General features: G+C 37.1%; 2 protein-coding genes across 2 annotated transcripts in view; one reads left to right on the forward strand and one right to left on the reverse strand.

The window, feature by feature from the left end:
- Nucleotides 1-491, reverse strand: part of NHLRC2 (NHL repeat containing 2) — a 76599-nt gene extending 76108 nt beyond the window's left edge. The window contains 1 exon segment of the mRNA XM_020988096.2: nucleotides 77-491. Coding sequence (XP_020843755.1) covers nucleotides 77-254 — 178 coding nt within the window. The 5' untranslated portion in view covers nucleotides 255-491.
- A 544-nt stretch (nucleotides 492-1035) lies between these two features.
- DCLRE1A (DNA cross-link repair 1A) lies at nucleotides 1036-15727 on the forward strand. Its single transcript, XM_020988094.2, has 6 exons — nucleotides 1036-2602; nucleotides 6892-8568; nucleotides 9746-9879; nucleotides 10238-10356; nucleotides 13833-13976; nucleotides 15583-15727. The coding sequence occupies exons 1-6, from the start codon at nucleotides 2152-2154 to the stop codon at nucleotides 15725-15727; spliced, it is 2670 nt and encodes an 889-aa protein (XP_020843753.1). The 5' UTR covers nucleotides 1036-2151.
- Nucleotides 15728-16097: the final 370 nt, after the last annotated feature.

The following is a 16097-nucleotide window of genomic DNA, read 5'->3' on the forward strand; positions in this document are numbered from 1 at the left end:
GCCACTCACAACCCCAGCGCCCGGCCCCCGCCTCACCGCCTTGGGGCAGGGGAGGGGCTGCCCGGGGTCCCCTCACCTTCCGGGAACTCGGGCACAGTCAGGTCCCGCTCCCAGCTGTCCACCTTCTGCAGGTACTGGTAGACCAGCGTGTCTTTCTCCTGCGCGGTGACGGCGTCGAGCAGCGCGTACTCCAGCGAGGTCTGGGCGGGCAGCAGGGCCGACAGGCTCGAGCGCGCGGCTCCAGGAGCCGCCATGTTCCCTGTGTCTCTCCGGCTGCGCGGGCCGGATTCCTTCCCAGGGACCTGGGGCAGGGTGGGGGGAGGGAAGAAAGCCTAGACGGCCCTTCGGTTTCAGTGCGGCATATTCACCTCTCCCTTCACGGCGGAATTTACCTCTAACTTACGTTTTGTTTTGCTTTCAAGTCTTAAATATCAAAGTTCTAATTATTTTTAAACACCACTTAACCGCGAAATTGTCGCCCCGCCCCCCTGCTTTACCTTTTCGAGGTCATTTCCCTACCGGCGAGTGCAAATATTCGCAGTGGTAGATTCGTAGTCGAAAAGGCACGGGAAATACTATCCTGCGGGGGCCCTAAGTAAATGAATTCTTCCCGACACATGATGTTTAAAAGGAAATACATATTTAAATCAAAGTTGTGGAACTCAGATAACAATATTTCCCCTTCGCTCACTTTGAAGCCCCCCCTCTACCTCCCCGTATTTGTTCGAGATCAGCGGATTCGATACGGCCCTTGGAGCGGGAAGATGTTCCCGCCTCAAAAGAAGCACAAAGTTAAGAAATCGAGGTACGAGTAGAATGGAAGAGGCCGCGTCCTGAATTAAGGGTAGGGGAGACTCGCAAAAAGAGAAACAAAGAGTTCTGTCAGTTGTCCCCTGGCGTGTGGAAAGTGCTGGAGCGGATGAAAGGTTAGTGCCGAGCCCGCGGGTGAATGAAGGGAGCAGAGGGGACTGAGAGGGGGGAAAGCGGGCGGGGGAGAGGATGCAGCTGCAGCTCTGTGGTGTGGGGGGGCGGGCCCTGAGGTCACAGGTGTGGATGCCACCGGGGTCTCTGTCAGGCAGGAGTCCCAGAAGGCCGGGTTCTTGGACTGATAAAAGTCTTAGCGATGGCTCTCTATTGGGGGCTTGGCTAGCACTGCCTCTTCCCGCACCCCCAGGATAGGGATGGCGCCAGGCCCTGACCCTTGGACCCACAGTGGGCCCCTTGCTATCTTTTCCATTCAGAAACCAGGCAATTCTAGAGGAAGGTAGAGGGAGGTATCAGGTGGCCCCATTTTGGCTAGAGAGCGTAAAGAAGGCCAGCCACCTCGCTGTCATAGACTCTTTAGGAGACATGATCTCTGTACCCAGGAATTTCACGCTTCAAGTTGTGTCTGTTTCTTTGTACAGTGGAAGATGCTGCATTGTTCCCGGAAGCCGAATTTGTTCAGTGCCCACAGCTTTGAATGATAGTAGTGCGATTTCTTGCTACGGGGAATCATCTTTACCCACCTCCAAACAAGAAGATAGGCCATTTCCTTTTTGGAACAGTTCTTGCACCAATTAACTAGGAGAAAAAATTAATGATTTTGTTTTGAGAGTAATTTAAACATATGTACATTTGGGACAGGGTTTATCCCTTTTACAACACTATTTGTATATTAAAATAGTGAATTTTGGAGTAATTTAATGCCTGCGAATTCTGAAATTTCCTTAAGTGCTTGAATTTGAAAATACTTCTAATTTCTAGATTTAAGACTATGTCTTTGCTTGTTTACAATAACTCAAGTTAACTCTCAGAATGAACCAGCAACAACAAATAACTAATCATCATAGATGTGTAACCTTTAAAATTTTATTGTGGTATTAAAAACTACTGCAGATTTTTTGGGGGGTTTTGGTTTGTTGTTTTTTTTTTTTTTTGGAAGCAGAAAATTACTGCAGGTTTTTCTTTGAAGCAGAGTTTGTATTTTCCCAAGCTCAGTGAATTGGACACACCACTCTTTTAAAGCTTAAAGCTTTTTCAGTGGATTTAATTTTTTGTCTTTTATTTTTTTTAAAAGACAGTAATTGCAATTACAGTAATTTTACATCAAAGCTTGAACTCTCAATTCATCTAGGTTTGGTATTGTTTTGATGATACTGCTGCATTATCATGTCAGAAGAAAACTTATTGGAAGAAGATATCTGGGAATATAAATCCATAAGAAAACGAAAATTGGGAAAATCAGATGTTTCTAACTCTGTTCAAAAGGCTACAGATGGTAAATGCAAATCAAAAAGATGTGAAAGTAAAAACAAAAGGACTGTGGAAGTTAAGGAAAAATCTAAGGAAGATGAATTACATTTAGGAGAAAGAGGTTCTCAGACACTTGTGTCTGAACCAAACCTAAACAGTAGCAGTAATATTCAGCAGTCCCTGGATAAGGTAACTACGAAAGCAAAGCTTGGAAAGACAAATACCAAAAAACTAACCCCAACAAAGCAGCATCCAGTTTATAGTGGACACTGTCCAAGTTGCCAAATGCCTTTTTCCTTATTGCTGGGTCAAACACCTCGGTGGCATGTTGCTGAATGTTTAGATGCTCCACAGTCCTCAGAAAGAGGTAAGCTTTTAGAGTGAAGGAAAATGATTTGTAACCAATCAAAATGGTCAGATATGCCAAATTTACATCAATTGAATGAAAAATTAAATGAGTCAGGCAATGGGATCCCAGGATGGATATGAAAGCTACTGTGAGTTTAACTGGGTTATAGTGAAGAGGGAAGATGAAAATCAAGAATATTTTTTTCTTTGAGCTTGTTAAAGATATAGTTTAAAAGATTTAAGAAGGGCAAAGAAAGTGTCAGAGGTCAAAGGTACTCCTGTGAAGAAAGGTATAAACAGGAATAATTTTTTAAGGAAGCTTTTAAAGAAAGCTTTTAAAAAAATTCTTCCCCTCTACCATATAATTTCATGAAAACATAAAAGGAAAGTGTAAATATTTTGCCTTTGAAATCAACAAATGTGCATGATGCATTCACCATGATAAAATATGTAGAAGGAAGATTCTAGGAAGGTTTCAGGTGCAGAGGCAGCAGAACAGTGGCGAGATCACTGAACACAGTCAGAAGAGTCTGATACTTGTGTGATCTTGGGCAAGTAACTTAATCTGTTTCCTCATCTATAAAATATAAGGAATGACCTCTGAGGCTTGTCTAAATTTACATGAATTCCCAAGCCAGGGTCTATGAACTGTTTTTTTTTTTTAATTGACAAGTGTATTTCAATATCATTGGTTTCCTTAGTAATCTTATGTATTTTATGCATTTAAAAACATTATTCTGGCCAGTAGGTTTCACCAGTCTACCCAAGGGGAACACGGATTAAAAAAGTCTGTGAACCTAAATAGGGGGTTATAGCTAGTATTTATATAGCACTGAAAGATTTGTAGTTTGTTTTACATATATTATTTTATATCATCTTCGTGATAACCTTGTAAAGTAGATATTGCAAGTATTTTCTATATTTTGTAAAAAGACAAAGCCTTAGAGTTTAAAAAAAAAAACCCAAATTTACCTAAAGGCATATGACGTAATCAGCAGACCTTCTAATGAATGCAATAAGCTGTGTGCAACATGAAAGTTACACTAAGCATAATTTAGTCATTCTTTGATTCAGAAGACACTTTAAAATCTTAACAAGATCTCATTATTGCCAACTGTCATTTATCATTGGGCCGTAACCTACTTGTTTCTTTTAATAAATTTATGAATTAACTATTTACATATCATTTTTTTTTCTCAAAGAAGTAGGGTACAAAATTTACAAAAACCTCTCAAACCTTTTGTATTTTAACTTACCATTTGCTTCATTTGTAAGAAGCTTGAATTTACCATGATATAGAAAAGCCTTAATATAAGGTGGCCTTAGGATTCCAAGTAATAGGACAGCTGCTTAGTTGAAATTACCTTCATATTGGGTCCTTTTGGTACTTCAAAGACTTAATGCCATTGAAGACTATTTTAAAACATTGTTTAATTCATAGTAGTATTAAAATAGAATTCAAACTCAAGATTTTAATTTTTCTTATCTATAGTGGAGTAATGCCTTCTGATTGAGCCTTTGAGAAGTTTCCTGTGGTTTTCTTAATAAATCTGGACCCTGATTGTAGTAAGTTTGGGATATGCCAGAATATTTTACAAGTATTTTTGATCATCCTGTTTCATAAACCTAGTATTACATCTAGAATGTGAAGACCTAAATGTTAACACCTAAGTTTTATTCCAAATTTATTCCTCTTTTCCAATTAAATCCCAATAAATTTCCTGTTTATGTAGGCAGAGAGATTTATATAGGGTAATTTCTGAATATAACTGAGTATTATATATTAGAGCAATATCCTATTAAAATTCCTTTTGTCTTAAACTTTGTTTAAACTAATTACAACAATGTGACAATGTGTATTCTAATCATAGATATTTTGGTCAGTAAATTGAAAACTGGCCATTTCTTAAGGTGGATTTTACATTCATCAGTTCTATAGAACAATTATACTAGTTCACTTTTCTTCTTTGCTTCCTGTTCAGCAGCTCAATAGTGAAGTTGATGAGAATTTAGCCAGCGTCTATTTGTTGTTCCACTTGAAGGATGGTTTGGGGTTTTTTGTTTGTTTTTTTGGCCAGGACCTGTGATTGCAGCAGTTTGGAGAACTTTCAGGTGTGGAAATTTCTTCTATATATACAAATTGGCAGCTCATTGTCGTTTATTGTCTTACAGAGTTGCTTGGGACACAAAAGACTAGTGACTTTTTCTGTTATTACTTAGCTAGCATTTGTCTGAGGAAGAACTTGAAACTAGGTCTTCCTGACTGCAAGAATGACCCTCTATTCATTATTCCATTCTGCCTCTCCTTGAAGGAATATAAAGTAAAAGGAAAATATATTCTGAAGAGCCTGTGTAGTGAGAATTCCTTGAGAAAGAAAACCAGTAACTTTCCCCTGTTTTTTTTTTAAACAGGAAAAATAAATCATTGCCATGTTTTAAAATCACAGATTGTCAAAATTTGATCTTGCTATCTTTTTGGTTAGGATTCTGGAGTCTGTCTTTTATAAATAGAGTTGAATAGCATAGTGTAAGGATTTCCTGCTGTTTTGACGATGGAAATTAGGAAGCAGTCAGTAAGTATTTTTTAAAGGACCTGCTATGTGCTAGAGACTGTGGTAGGTACCAGGGATACAAAGGGATCATGCTGGAGCTAGCTCTTGAGAACTACAGTTAAATTTTAATTGTGAATAGTCATACTCTGGAAATTAGCAAAGGCTACAAATTAGGGGTTGACTAATTGTTTTGTTGATTGTCTAGACTTAAGAAAGTGATGGAGAAAATGTTAATACTGCAGATTACACTTGTGTGTATTTTTTTTTTGAGAACTGATAACCATTTACTCCCCCACTAGTGATCCAAGTTCAAAGAATGACAGTCCCTACTCACAAGTAGTTTACATTTTAGTGGGGGAGACAGCACTTACATATATAAACACATACAGCATAATAGTAAAATGAGTAAGTACAAATATGTGCAAAGTTTTCCATATATACATATATGGAGTAGTTTGGAAGACAGGGCACTAATATCACTATTTGGGGTGGGTGTGGGAGGGCCAAGAAAGGCTTCAAGCAGAAGACGGTGCAAGGTGCATTTTAAAGGAAAAACAATTGAAGATCCATTCAGGACCTCATCACTTCTCACCTATATTATTACAGCCACCTTTAACTGGTCTCCCTGCCTCAAGTCTCTCACCACTTCAGTCAGTCCCACATGCTGCTGCCCAAATCAGTTTCCTTAAGTACTTGTGACTTTCTTCACCAATTTCAGTTGCTTCCTGTTTCCTCAGATTAAAATGTAAACTCACCTGTTCAGCTTTTATAGTCCTTTATAACCTGGCCCCAACTCATTTTTCCAGTGTCATTGGACATTATTCTTCACACACTCTGTGATCTTGCCAAATTGGCCTTCTCTCTGTTCTCACTCATGATACTTCATTTCCTGACACCAATCTCAATGTTCCCCATTCCTAGAATACATTACCTCTTTATTTTCTTTCCTTGCTTCATTTTCTTCCCTCTAAGAAGTAGCTCAGGCACCAACTTCTGCAGGAGGCCTTTCTTAATCTCTTCACCCCCCGAAATGCTAATAACCTCCTTTCCAAATTACCTTGTATTTAACTACTGTGTGTGTATTTATATTTGTTCTGAAAACACATATATGTACTTGTTGACATCCCAATTAGAATGTAAGCTCATTGTAAGTAGGTATCCTTTCATTCTTTGTAATCTCTCACCCTCCACCCACCCACCCCCAGCACAATGCCAGCCACAAAGGTGCTTAAAAAATACTTGTGGATTAACTAAGAGGGACTCTGAAGCAAAAGTAAGAAGGGAATGGAGGATGCCCAGTAAGAAGGTGCAGAGGTGGGAAATGGTGTTCTTTCTTTGAGGAGCAGAGAGAAAGCCAGTTTTGTCTGGATTGTAGAATGTAAAAGGGCAAATGGTGTATAACAAGAAAGATAGGTTCAGGCCCACTAATATTTTACAATATGAAAGTACGTTCATAACATTTAGAACTATGAGGAAACTTAAAGATCATCTAGTTGAGCCCTTTTCACTTTACAGTTGAGGAAACTGAGGCCAGGAGGTTAAAGTGACATGCCTAAGGTCACATGCATAGTAAGTAGCAGAGCCTCTGGATTCGAACCCAAATTTTCTGACTCTAAATCTGTCTCTTGTTGTAGTATACCAATCCATTGTTGGCTCTTGGTTCTGAAAATTTTTACTGGATTTGACATGTAAATATAATCAAATATTACTCTGTAACTTGATCCTAATTTTTTTCTCTCAAAAAATCTTTTTTTAGAATGTCCTGACGGTCTTCTCTGTACTTCTGCAGTTCCTTCTCATTACACACGGTATGCCCATTTCCTGTTAGCTCAAAGTAGAGCAGGGAATGATTTTTTTAGCTCTCCAACTTCTATGTCAAGCAGCAAGCTCCTTGGTTCCAGTGATACTAAATCAAGCTTTCTCTGTAGCCTAGAGGAAAGATGGACTCAGTGTCAGAAACAAACAGAGAATGCAAAAAATGTTTCAAATGATCCCTTGTTGATAACATTGAGTCCAAGAAAATTTCAATCTCCAAATGAAACCAATAAAAAGATTTCATTTTCCACAAACATCTCAAAATCCCAACAGACTATGCAGTTCACAGAATTTGTTGATAATGACAAACTTGAGAGCTCTGGTTTGCCTCTTGCTGATGGAGAATTAGACAGACTGAACAGCTCAGAACATTTGAACCTTCCACTGCCAGAAGCTGATCTCAGTGACTGTGAAATCTCCTATTCTCCTCTCCAAAGTGATGAAGAAACTTATGATATAGAGGAGCAGCTAGAAAATTCACGAAAGGAACTGTTTATTACTGAAAACTCTGAAAATTACAGCATTGACAATGAGGATGACAGCTGTATCTTGTTTAGAAGACTTTGTGGAACCTTACAAGAGGAATATAAACCTGACTGCAGGAAAATGAACGGTTACATAAACCAGAATGAATATGATGAAGAATTGAATATACCTCACACTTTAAGTGAGTTGTCTAAACCTGTTTCTCAAAATGAGAGGATCAAGGCTTGTGAGCCAGCATGTGCCACTAATCATTTCAGATGCTTTCCAACTTCTTTAATTGGGGACCTGAATTCTACTAATTATCATCTCAATAAAGTGGGCCCTGATGGGCTAAAATTGTTCTCATCCCAATCAAGTAGAGGGAGTGTGTCTACTGAAGAACCAGCTGCTCGCGATTGGGCTTCTCAACAATTACTTAGCAGTGAAATGTTAAAGTCCTTGGAAAGCAAGGAAGAAAAGGTTTTTTCTCCACAGTCAACTCAGAGTGAAATGGTAGAAGAATCAAATAGATCCTTTTGTGGAAAAAGGAATAATCACATAATAAATATCTGCAGGGAAGCATTGGATAGTAAGGCAAGTACTAAGGCTTCAGTTTTAGACATGGAAGCTTTTCATAATAAAACTACTGAACATATGTCTATGGAGATATTGCTGCCATGTACTCCCAACTCTAACACAAGACCATCTTCTACTAAAGTATTAAAACAAATGGATATAGGTGTGTTTTTTGGGTTACCACCAAAAGCAAAGGAGGATAAAACGCCAGAGAAAAGTGCTTTGAAAAGAACAAAAAATGCAAGTCCTAATGAAAAGCGGTCTGGACAGAACAAGAGGAAAAGGGAAGGATCTCTGGGTGATTTGGAACTTGATGCACACAACTTAAATAGAACTAAAACCTTTGAGGAATCATCCTGTGAAGGGTCACAAAGAAGAAAAAGATTTAGAAAGTCAGCTGTAAAAGAAGAAAAGACACAATTGGGAGAAACTGATGAGCTCATGAATAAGAGAGAACTAGGGACAAATAAAGTAGCTAGAGGTGGATCACAGAAGTGGAGAACAAGGTTGCAAGATTCGGTTTATACCGAAGGAGGCTTGAGGGAAAAGAAATGTCCTTTCTATAAGAAAATACCAGGTAAATTGAAATTGTAATACCCACATTTAAATCACACACACCCTTCTTGATCTTCATAGGGTTCTTTTGCCTACTTTTTCAAAATGTATGTTATGTGCTTATTTGTGAATACATCTTCTATTCATGAGATGCTTTGTGAAAATTTAAAGTTGGCTCTTTTCCCATTCTTTTTGCTATATATTATACATAATATTGCCTAGCTTCTTAAATTAGACTATGGCTAAGTTTCTCTGCTTTTTTTGTATAAAAGGGAAGAAAGTATAGTTGATTTAGTAGGAAAATGTCAGACGAATTATATGATTAAAGTAAATTATTTCATGATCCAGATGGGATATAAAGCAAATCATAATTGGTGTCAATTGCCCACCCCCATCAAAAAAATGTGCCCAAGGGAGGCAGTGTGATGCAATAGAAAGAGCATTGGCAATATGGAGGACCATGTGACCTTGGGTAAGTCACACCCTTTCTGGGCCTCACTTTACTTATCTTAAAGTGACAACATTGGACTATATGGCATCTAAGGTCCTTTCTAGCTCTAGATCTTTGTCACCATGCTATTCTATGTTTATATTTTAGCCTTGAGCATGTATATATATTATATGTGTAATACACACACGTATATATTCATACCATTTTGTGTACATCATAGAGCCATTTTATTCTAGAACAAAATAATATGGCTGATTTTCATTGTAAAATCAGCCCAGAATTTTCATACTGCACATTAGTATTGAAGCACTAGGCACATTTGATGTGATTGTTTCTTTGCCTGTTTTCATAGCATCAGTGCTCATTAGATACAAGAACTTAACATTCCTCTTTTGTTAATTATTCCAGAAGTAAATGATTTCCATAAATATGAGTATTAAAACAAATATTAGTATATTTTAAAATTGACTAGTATCTTAACACTTGCCTTATTCGATGCAGTTGTTTACAAAGAAATCTTTACAACAGACTTTTCAGTCTACTTAGTAGAATTATTTTGTCCAAGAGTGTCATCATTTCTTATATTTCTACAGTCTGCAGGACTTTTGGTAAATCAGAACCACTGATTAGAAATAGGCTGGAGAACTGAGGGTGATGATACTGAATTAGCTCATAACTGAATGTCTTTTTTGAATATATTGGATCTTATATGACCTTTTCTACTTGCATTTTTTTTAATATATTTTAGGAACTGGCTTTACAGTTGATGCCTTTCAATATGGAGCAATAGAGGGTTGCACAGCGTATTTCCTCACACATTTTCATTCGGACCATTATGCTGGCTTGTCAAAAAAATTTACATTCCCAGTTTATTGTAGTAAGGTAAGAGGATGAAAAACTTTGTGACCTAAGATTAACATGAAAGAATTTGTGAAACATCCATCTATATGTGGCTTGATTAAAGAGAATAGTAATTGAACTTTCACCCATCCTAGAAAAGTAATGACTAAAAGCTTCCTGTAGCTATGAACCTCTAAGCTCTATTTAAAACAGTCACTAATTTCAGTGCAGGATGTTAGTGTCATGGTTGGTGCTGGGCTCTGAACCTCTTAATTACTAATCTAATACTTTTAAGCATTTATTTTACATATTCTCTAAAGAATTTGGACCCAAAATTGAGGAAGAAGGAACATTAATCTAATTTAAACTTTTAATGTAGCTGTAACTTCCTGTCTTACAGATAACAAGCAATTTGGTAAAGAGCAAGCTCTGTGTGCAAGAACAATATCTCCATCCCCTGCCAATGGACACTGTGTGTATAGTAAATGGTATCAAAGTTGTTTTGCTTGATGCTAATCAGTAAGTATGAAAGTTATTTCAAAATGGCCTTATTTTGCAAATGTTAAGAAGAAAATAATAATTATTTGGCTAGTTTTTAGCATTCATCAATTTGAAAGGTTCAACTATTTTTTATTTTATTTTATTTTTATTTTTTATTTTTTTAGGCAATTGGGGTTAAGTGACTTGCCCAGGGTCACATTGCTAGTATCTGTCAAGTGTTTGGTCTGAGGCCGGATTTGAACTCAGGTCCTCCTGACTTCAGGGCCGGTGCCCTATCTACTGCGCCACCTAGCTGCCTCTCAACTATTTTTTAAACAGCTATTTTTAAAATAACTAACAACTACTTAAACAACTATTTTTTAAAAAATCTGCCACTATTACTTTATGAATAATACATGCTCTTCCTCTGAGGACAGTATTAGATGAATTTATCACAGAATCAGGAATTGTTGAAGTGAAGGGAGTCTCCAGAAGTTATCATAACTATCATTTTACCTCTAGGCCAACTTGTATCTGAACTGTTTTTAACAGACAAGAGTTAATGTTTATTTTTCTTAAATATTTAGTTGTCAAATAAAAATAGATTTGCTGTTGTTGATGCTATTCTTTATATCTTTTTAAGATTATATCTTACATAACTGATGTTATAAATTACCATTTTCCCTTTCAACATATATAATGTCTTTTCATTAGTGACAATTAAGTTTATGTTATTAGGTAAGCATATTCTCAGTTCCTCTGAGATTTCCTTCAAGTAAATTTCAGGCTATTGGTAATCTTAAACCTTAGGAAGTTTGTTTTCCTGGAATTTGAAATGAATTTGGGAATTAAAGTTAAGTGTAATGGGGGCTACTGTTTACTTGGTTATTACCAGCTGTCTCTCTACTTTTCCTTCTTTTTAGTTTTCCGTGTTAATTTGTTTTCACCCCAGCTACTCAGTATGTTATTGCTGGTATGAAATTAGAAAACTTCTGTAGGAATAGAATTGGTCACTCTTGTATACTTTCAGATACTACATATGTGTGAGGGTATTATTATTATTATTACTATTATTTTAGTGTGGTTACAGATTCAAGAACATTCATATTAAGGAGAATTTAAAAGACAGATTCTAAAGGTTAAAGTGGGTGAGGGTGGTATCTAAGAATGGTTTTACTTGTGCGTTACCTCATTATCAATTTCTTATTTGTGTTCTGGTCCATATGATTATGACTAGGTCTTCATTGTTGAATCAGTTTGAATAAACTGCCCAGAAGAGCAAACTTCCATGGTCAGAATAAGGCTCTGAGATAAACAAGTTTACATTTGACTGTGTACACACACACACACACACATACACACACACAGAGACATGTACACACACACGCACACACACACACAAGAATATAGTTTTGAGTTAGTTTATTTAGGAACTGAAGATGGGCCCTGACATGACTTTTTTTGCTGGGAGCTGACCAGAAAAAAATATTACGTAAAAAATTGTCTAAGAGCACTCTAAGAAACTCTTCTACCTTAAAGAATATTTGATTAATCGTTTGTCATTAAATGATATCAGCTTAGGGTAACTAAGACCTGCCATGGTACCTCTCATGGTTCTCCTTCTGTCTTACTGCTCCTTCTCAAATGAGATAATATTTGTTTAAAAAAAAAAGTACTACTTTATGCCAAGCATCACTTATCCCAGTGCTTGGCATATAGTAGATGCTCTATAAATGTTTTTTCCATTCCTTTTCCTTCTTCTCTCTCAATCTCCTTTCCTATATCTTTATCTAGGTTTTACCTGCTAACTGTGGGTATCTCCCAAGGTTCTGTCCTGTCCCCTGTCCCCTCTTCCCTTCTCCCTTTATACTATTTAGTTTTATGATTTCATCAGCTCTTATGGATCCAGTTATCACTTTTATGCAAATGTTTCTGAGATATGTTTTTCCAGCCCCCTAAACTCTCTCCTGATCTCTAGGGTCCTATCCCCAACTATCTATTAGACATTAGATGTCTTTATAGATGTCTTAAATTCGTTATGTCCAAAATTGGAATTATCTTTTCTCCAAAACCTTACCCTCATCTTAACTTCCCTATAACTGTCAAGGGTACCCACCATCTAGGCTTGCAACCTAGGTGTCATTCCTCATTCTCTTTCACCCCTTCCCCATCTATGTTAATTGCCAAGTCTTATGATACATTTCTCATACATACCTCCTTCTTTGACAATGCCAACATGCTGCTAAAGGCCCTCAGTACCTCAAGACTAGACCATTGCAGTAGCCTGCTGCTTGGTCTCCCTATCTCAAGTCTCTTCCCACTCCAGGCCACCCTCTACTTAGCTGTTGAATTGATCTTCCTAAAATACAGATCTGATTATGTCATTCCTTTCCCTCCTCCAGAGTGATTCCCAGTTAACTTCCAGGATCAAATATATAATCCTCTGGCTTTTAAGGCCCTTTATAATGTGACCCTTTCCTATCTTTCCAGTCTTTACAGTTTTTTCCACTCTGTGATTCAATGACACTGGCTACCTTGCTATTCTTCAAAGAGGACACTCCATTTCCCAGCTCAGTGCATTTTCGTTGGCTGCCATCATTTTTGGAATTTTTTTCTACCTCCTGGTTTCTTTGAAGTCTGAGCTAAAATCCCACCTTCTACAAAAAGCCTTTCCCAGTGCTCATTAACCTTGGTGCCTTTCTTCTGAGAGTGTCTCCAATTTATTCTATATGTTTTGTTTATATGTAAGTTATTGTGTATTGTGTCCCTAGTTATCCTTTGAGCTTCTTGGGGCACTGTCTATTGCTTTTCTTTGTGTCTCCAGCCCTTAACACACTATCTGGCACATGGTAGACAGTTAATATGGTTCTTGACTTAACAATATGTACTGTTTTGTATATTTTTTAAATTTGATCCCTTAGTAACCCTACAAGGTTAAGTACATATGTGTAGTACATGTAAAATTTACATTTTTCAGACAAGGAAAATAGTCCTCCATGAGGTAAAATGACTTGCCTAAAATCACACATGTAGATCTAACTCTGGTTCTAGCAACATAGATTTAGCACTGTGAGGGACCTTAGAAACCATCTGGTCCAACACCATTTTAAAGATGAAGAAATTTAGGCCTAGAGATGCTCTGTACTTTATTCATTGTCATACAGATGGAAGCAGCAAAGCTGGGATTTGAATGCAAGTTCTCTGACTCTACATTGAGAGTTCATTTTGCTCTCCTACTGCCTCTACCACAATCATTTTCTTGTTAGGACATTAAAAGGAGTCAGTTTTTGGCCACTGATTTACTTTACTCATAACCCTCTTGCTTCTCAGAATTATGAGTATTTCCAGATCTCCTACTTATAATTTTCAAATATCTCTCTTTTAACTTTAAGAGTTGAAATTTTTTACTATGTAGTACAATTTTGTATCATGATTAGTTACTGAAAAATGTTAATTCATTGTCACTGAAGTGGTCATTTTGCAAAAATGTACCTTTATAATGTCTTGGTATTTAGTTGTCCAGGTGCTGTTATGATCCTTTTTTATCTTCCAAATGGGACTGTTACATTGCACACTGGAGACTTCAGAGCAGATCCTTCCATGGAACGCTATTCTCTTCTCGCTAACCAGAAAGTCCACACGCTTTACTTAGACACCACGTAAGGTTTATTTGTGTATTGCTCTTTTTCCAGTAACTACATAATCCACTGGAGGTACTGCTTACTTTGCTCCTTCATTGAAGAGTGCTCCATTGACTGTTATGTCATTTTTTGTGACATTTATTTTTGGAAACTACAGAGTGTGTGAAACTATTGAAATTCAGATGCTTATCTGAGTACCCAATAAAGTTAAATTCCCAGGTAGTATAAATACGAACCTAGTTCATCACTAGTTTGAATGCACTGTGAATGATTTATTGTCTATCATTGTTCAGATGTTTTCAGTTGCATCTGACTCTTTGTGACCCCATTTAGGGTTTTCTTGGCAAAGATACTGGAGTGGTTTGCCATTTCCTGCTCCACTTCATTTTACAGATGAGGAAACTGAGGCAAACAGGGTTAAGTGATTTGCCCAGGGTCACACAACTAGTGTTTAAGGCCAGATCTGAACTGAGGAAGATGAGTCTTCTGAGTCTAGGAGAGGTACTCTATGCACCTAGCTACCCTCATAGTACATAGGCTGTGTTTATATAGTACTATATCTCTGGACAAATGGGATATTGTCTAGATTTTCTGATGACTTGATTTGAATCTAGCCTAGTCTAACAAATATTTATGTTAATATGCTGTGGGTAAGACACTGTGATAAGTGCTGGGAATAGAGCGTTTATTAAACTATGTGGCAGGAACTGTGCTAAGCACTAGGGATACAGATATGAGCAAGCAAGATAGTTCTTGCTTTCAAGGAGCTTACATTCTAAAGTTGGAAGATAACACATAAAGGGTGTTGGAAACTGGGAAAGGTGGATATGCAGCCTACTGGTGAGGAGATAGCATGAAGTAATATGGTAGGCCTGAGGGCTCTAGCATAATAAGGAACCCGGGGGGGATCTAAAGTTACAGAGGGAGGGAGAAGAAGAGAAGGATGGCTTGAGAGCAGAAGTAAATGAAAATAGTCCATACCCTTAAGGAACTTATGCTTTGGAGGCCAGGAACCAGGTTCATACTTATACCTTTCTCATTTAGTAGACCCACCAGAGCTTGTGTTGCACTGGCATAAATTTTGGTAAGCTCCACGACATAATGAGGCACTGGAATAATTATATAATTAATTTACTTTTTTATTAAAGTTCTTTGATTCTTGAACTATACCCAAAATACAGTTTGAGTGTTTTAGTCCAAATGTAGTATAAAAAAAAAAGCTTTTTTTTTAATAATGACTGGTGGTTTTTGTTTAATTGAAACATATAAACCATGATGAAAACAACTTGCTAGGTAAAAATATTCCTCATAGTCTCTGAATATAGTCAATAGTATATTGGCATGAAATTTATGAAGAAAAAGAGTGTTAAAAGTTTAGGATTTGGCCAGAAATTACCTAGCACTTATCCCAGTACCTTTTACATGGTGCTTTAGAAATGTCTGGAATTGAACTCAATTACCATAGCAGAGAACAAATGGAATAGCAGTAGATAACTAAGAAAACTGCAGTGATATTAGAATATAACTGCTTATATGTAATTTTGTCAATATTCATTTGCTAAAACAGCATACTGCTTGATGACATGGCTGTTCTATTAATATATATCTCGTTTCTTTATTTCAGATATTGCCGCCCAGAATATACTTTTCCTTCTCAGCAGGAAGTTATTCAGTTTGCTGTCAACATTGCCTTTGAGACTGTAACTCTGTCCCCACGTACTCTTGTTGTCTGTGGTACTTATTCTATTGGAAAAGAGAAAATATTCTAGGTGTGTGTTAGCATGTATTTACCTCAAAATATAATGGTCTCATTCTTTTTGTGTAGTACTTTTCTCTGTTAAATCCCTCCCCCCTAAATAGTTGCATTTTTACTTTTTGAGCTGGAGGTGAAATTTGTAAGAAAGATTTTTGAACTTTAAAATATTTAGCGTAAGTGGATGTATTTTGAGATGCATGTTTTTGGCATTCTTGATATTTAGAGGTTGCTTTGAGAACACTCATACTCCATTATCGTTTAATTTCCTGAAAAATGATTAATCTAAGGTGAAATATCTTCATATTTCTTAAGATGATTGTGATTTAACTATTTTCCTTTATACCAGACCAATTAAAACTAAGTATTTTACTTAATGAAGTTAT

This window comes from Phascolarctos cinereus, unplaced genomic scaffold (assembly GCF_003287225.1).
Source record: "Phascolarctos cinereus isolate Bilbo 61053 unplaced genomic scaffold, phaCin_HiC Scaffold_3;HRSCAF=262, whole genome shotgun sequence".
NCBI lineage: Eukaryota > Metazoa > Chordata > Mammalia > Diprotodontia > Phascolarctidae > Phascolarctos > Phascolarctos cinereus.

Bases quoted from the DNA above. Each gene is read 5' to 3' on its own strand.
- DCLRE1A (XM_020988094.2), top strand. From the start codon at position 2,152: ATGTCAGAAGAAAACTTATTGGAAGAAGATATCTGGGAATATAAATCC. The intron at 2,603-6,891 runs GTAAGCTTTTAG...ATCTTTTTTTAG, and splicing joins TCCACAGTCCTCAGAAAGAG to AATGTCCTGACGGTCTTCTC. The intron at 8,569-9,745 runs GTAAATTGAAAT...AATATATTTTAG, and splicing joins TTTCTATAAGAAAATACCAG to GAACTGGCTTTACAGTTGAT.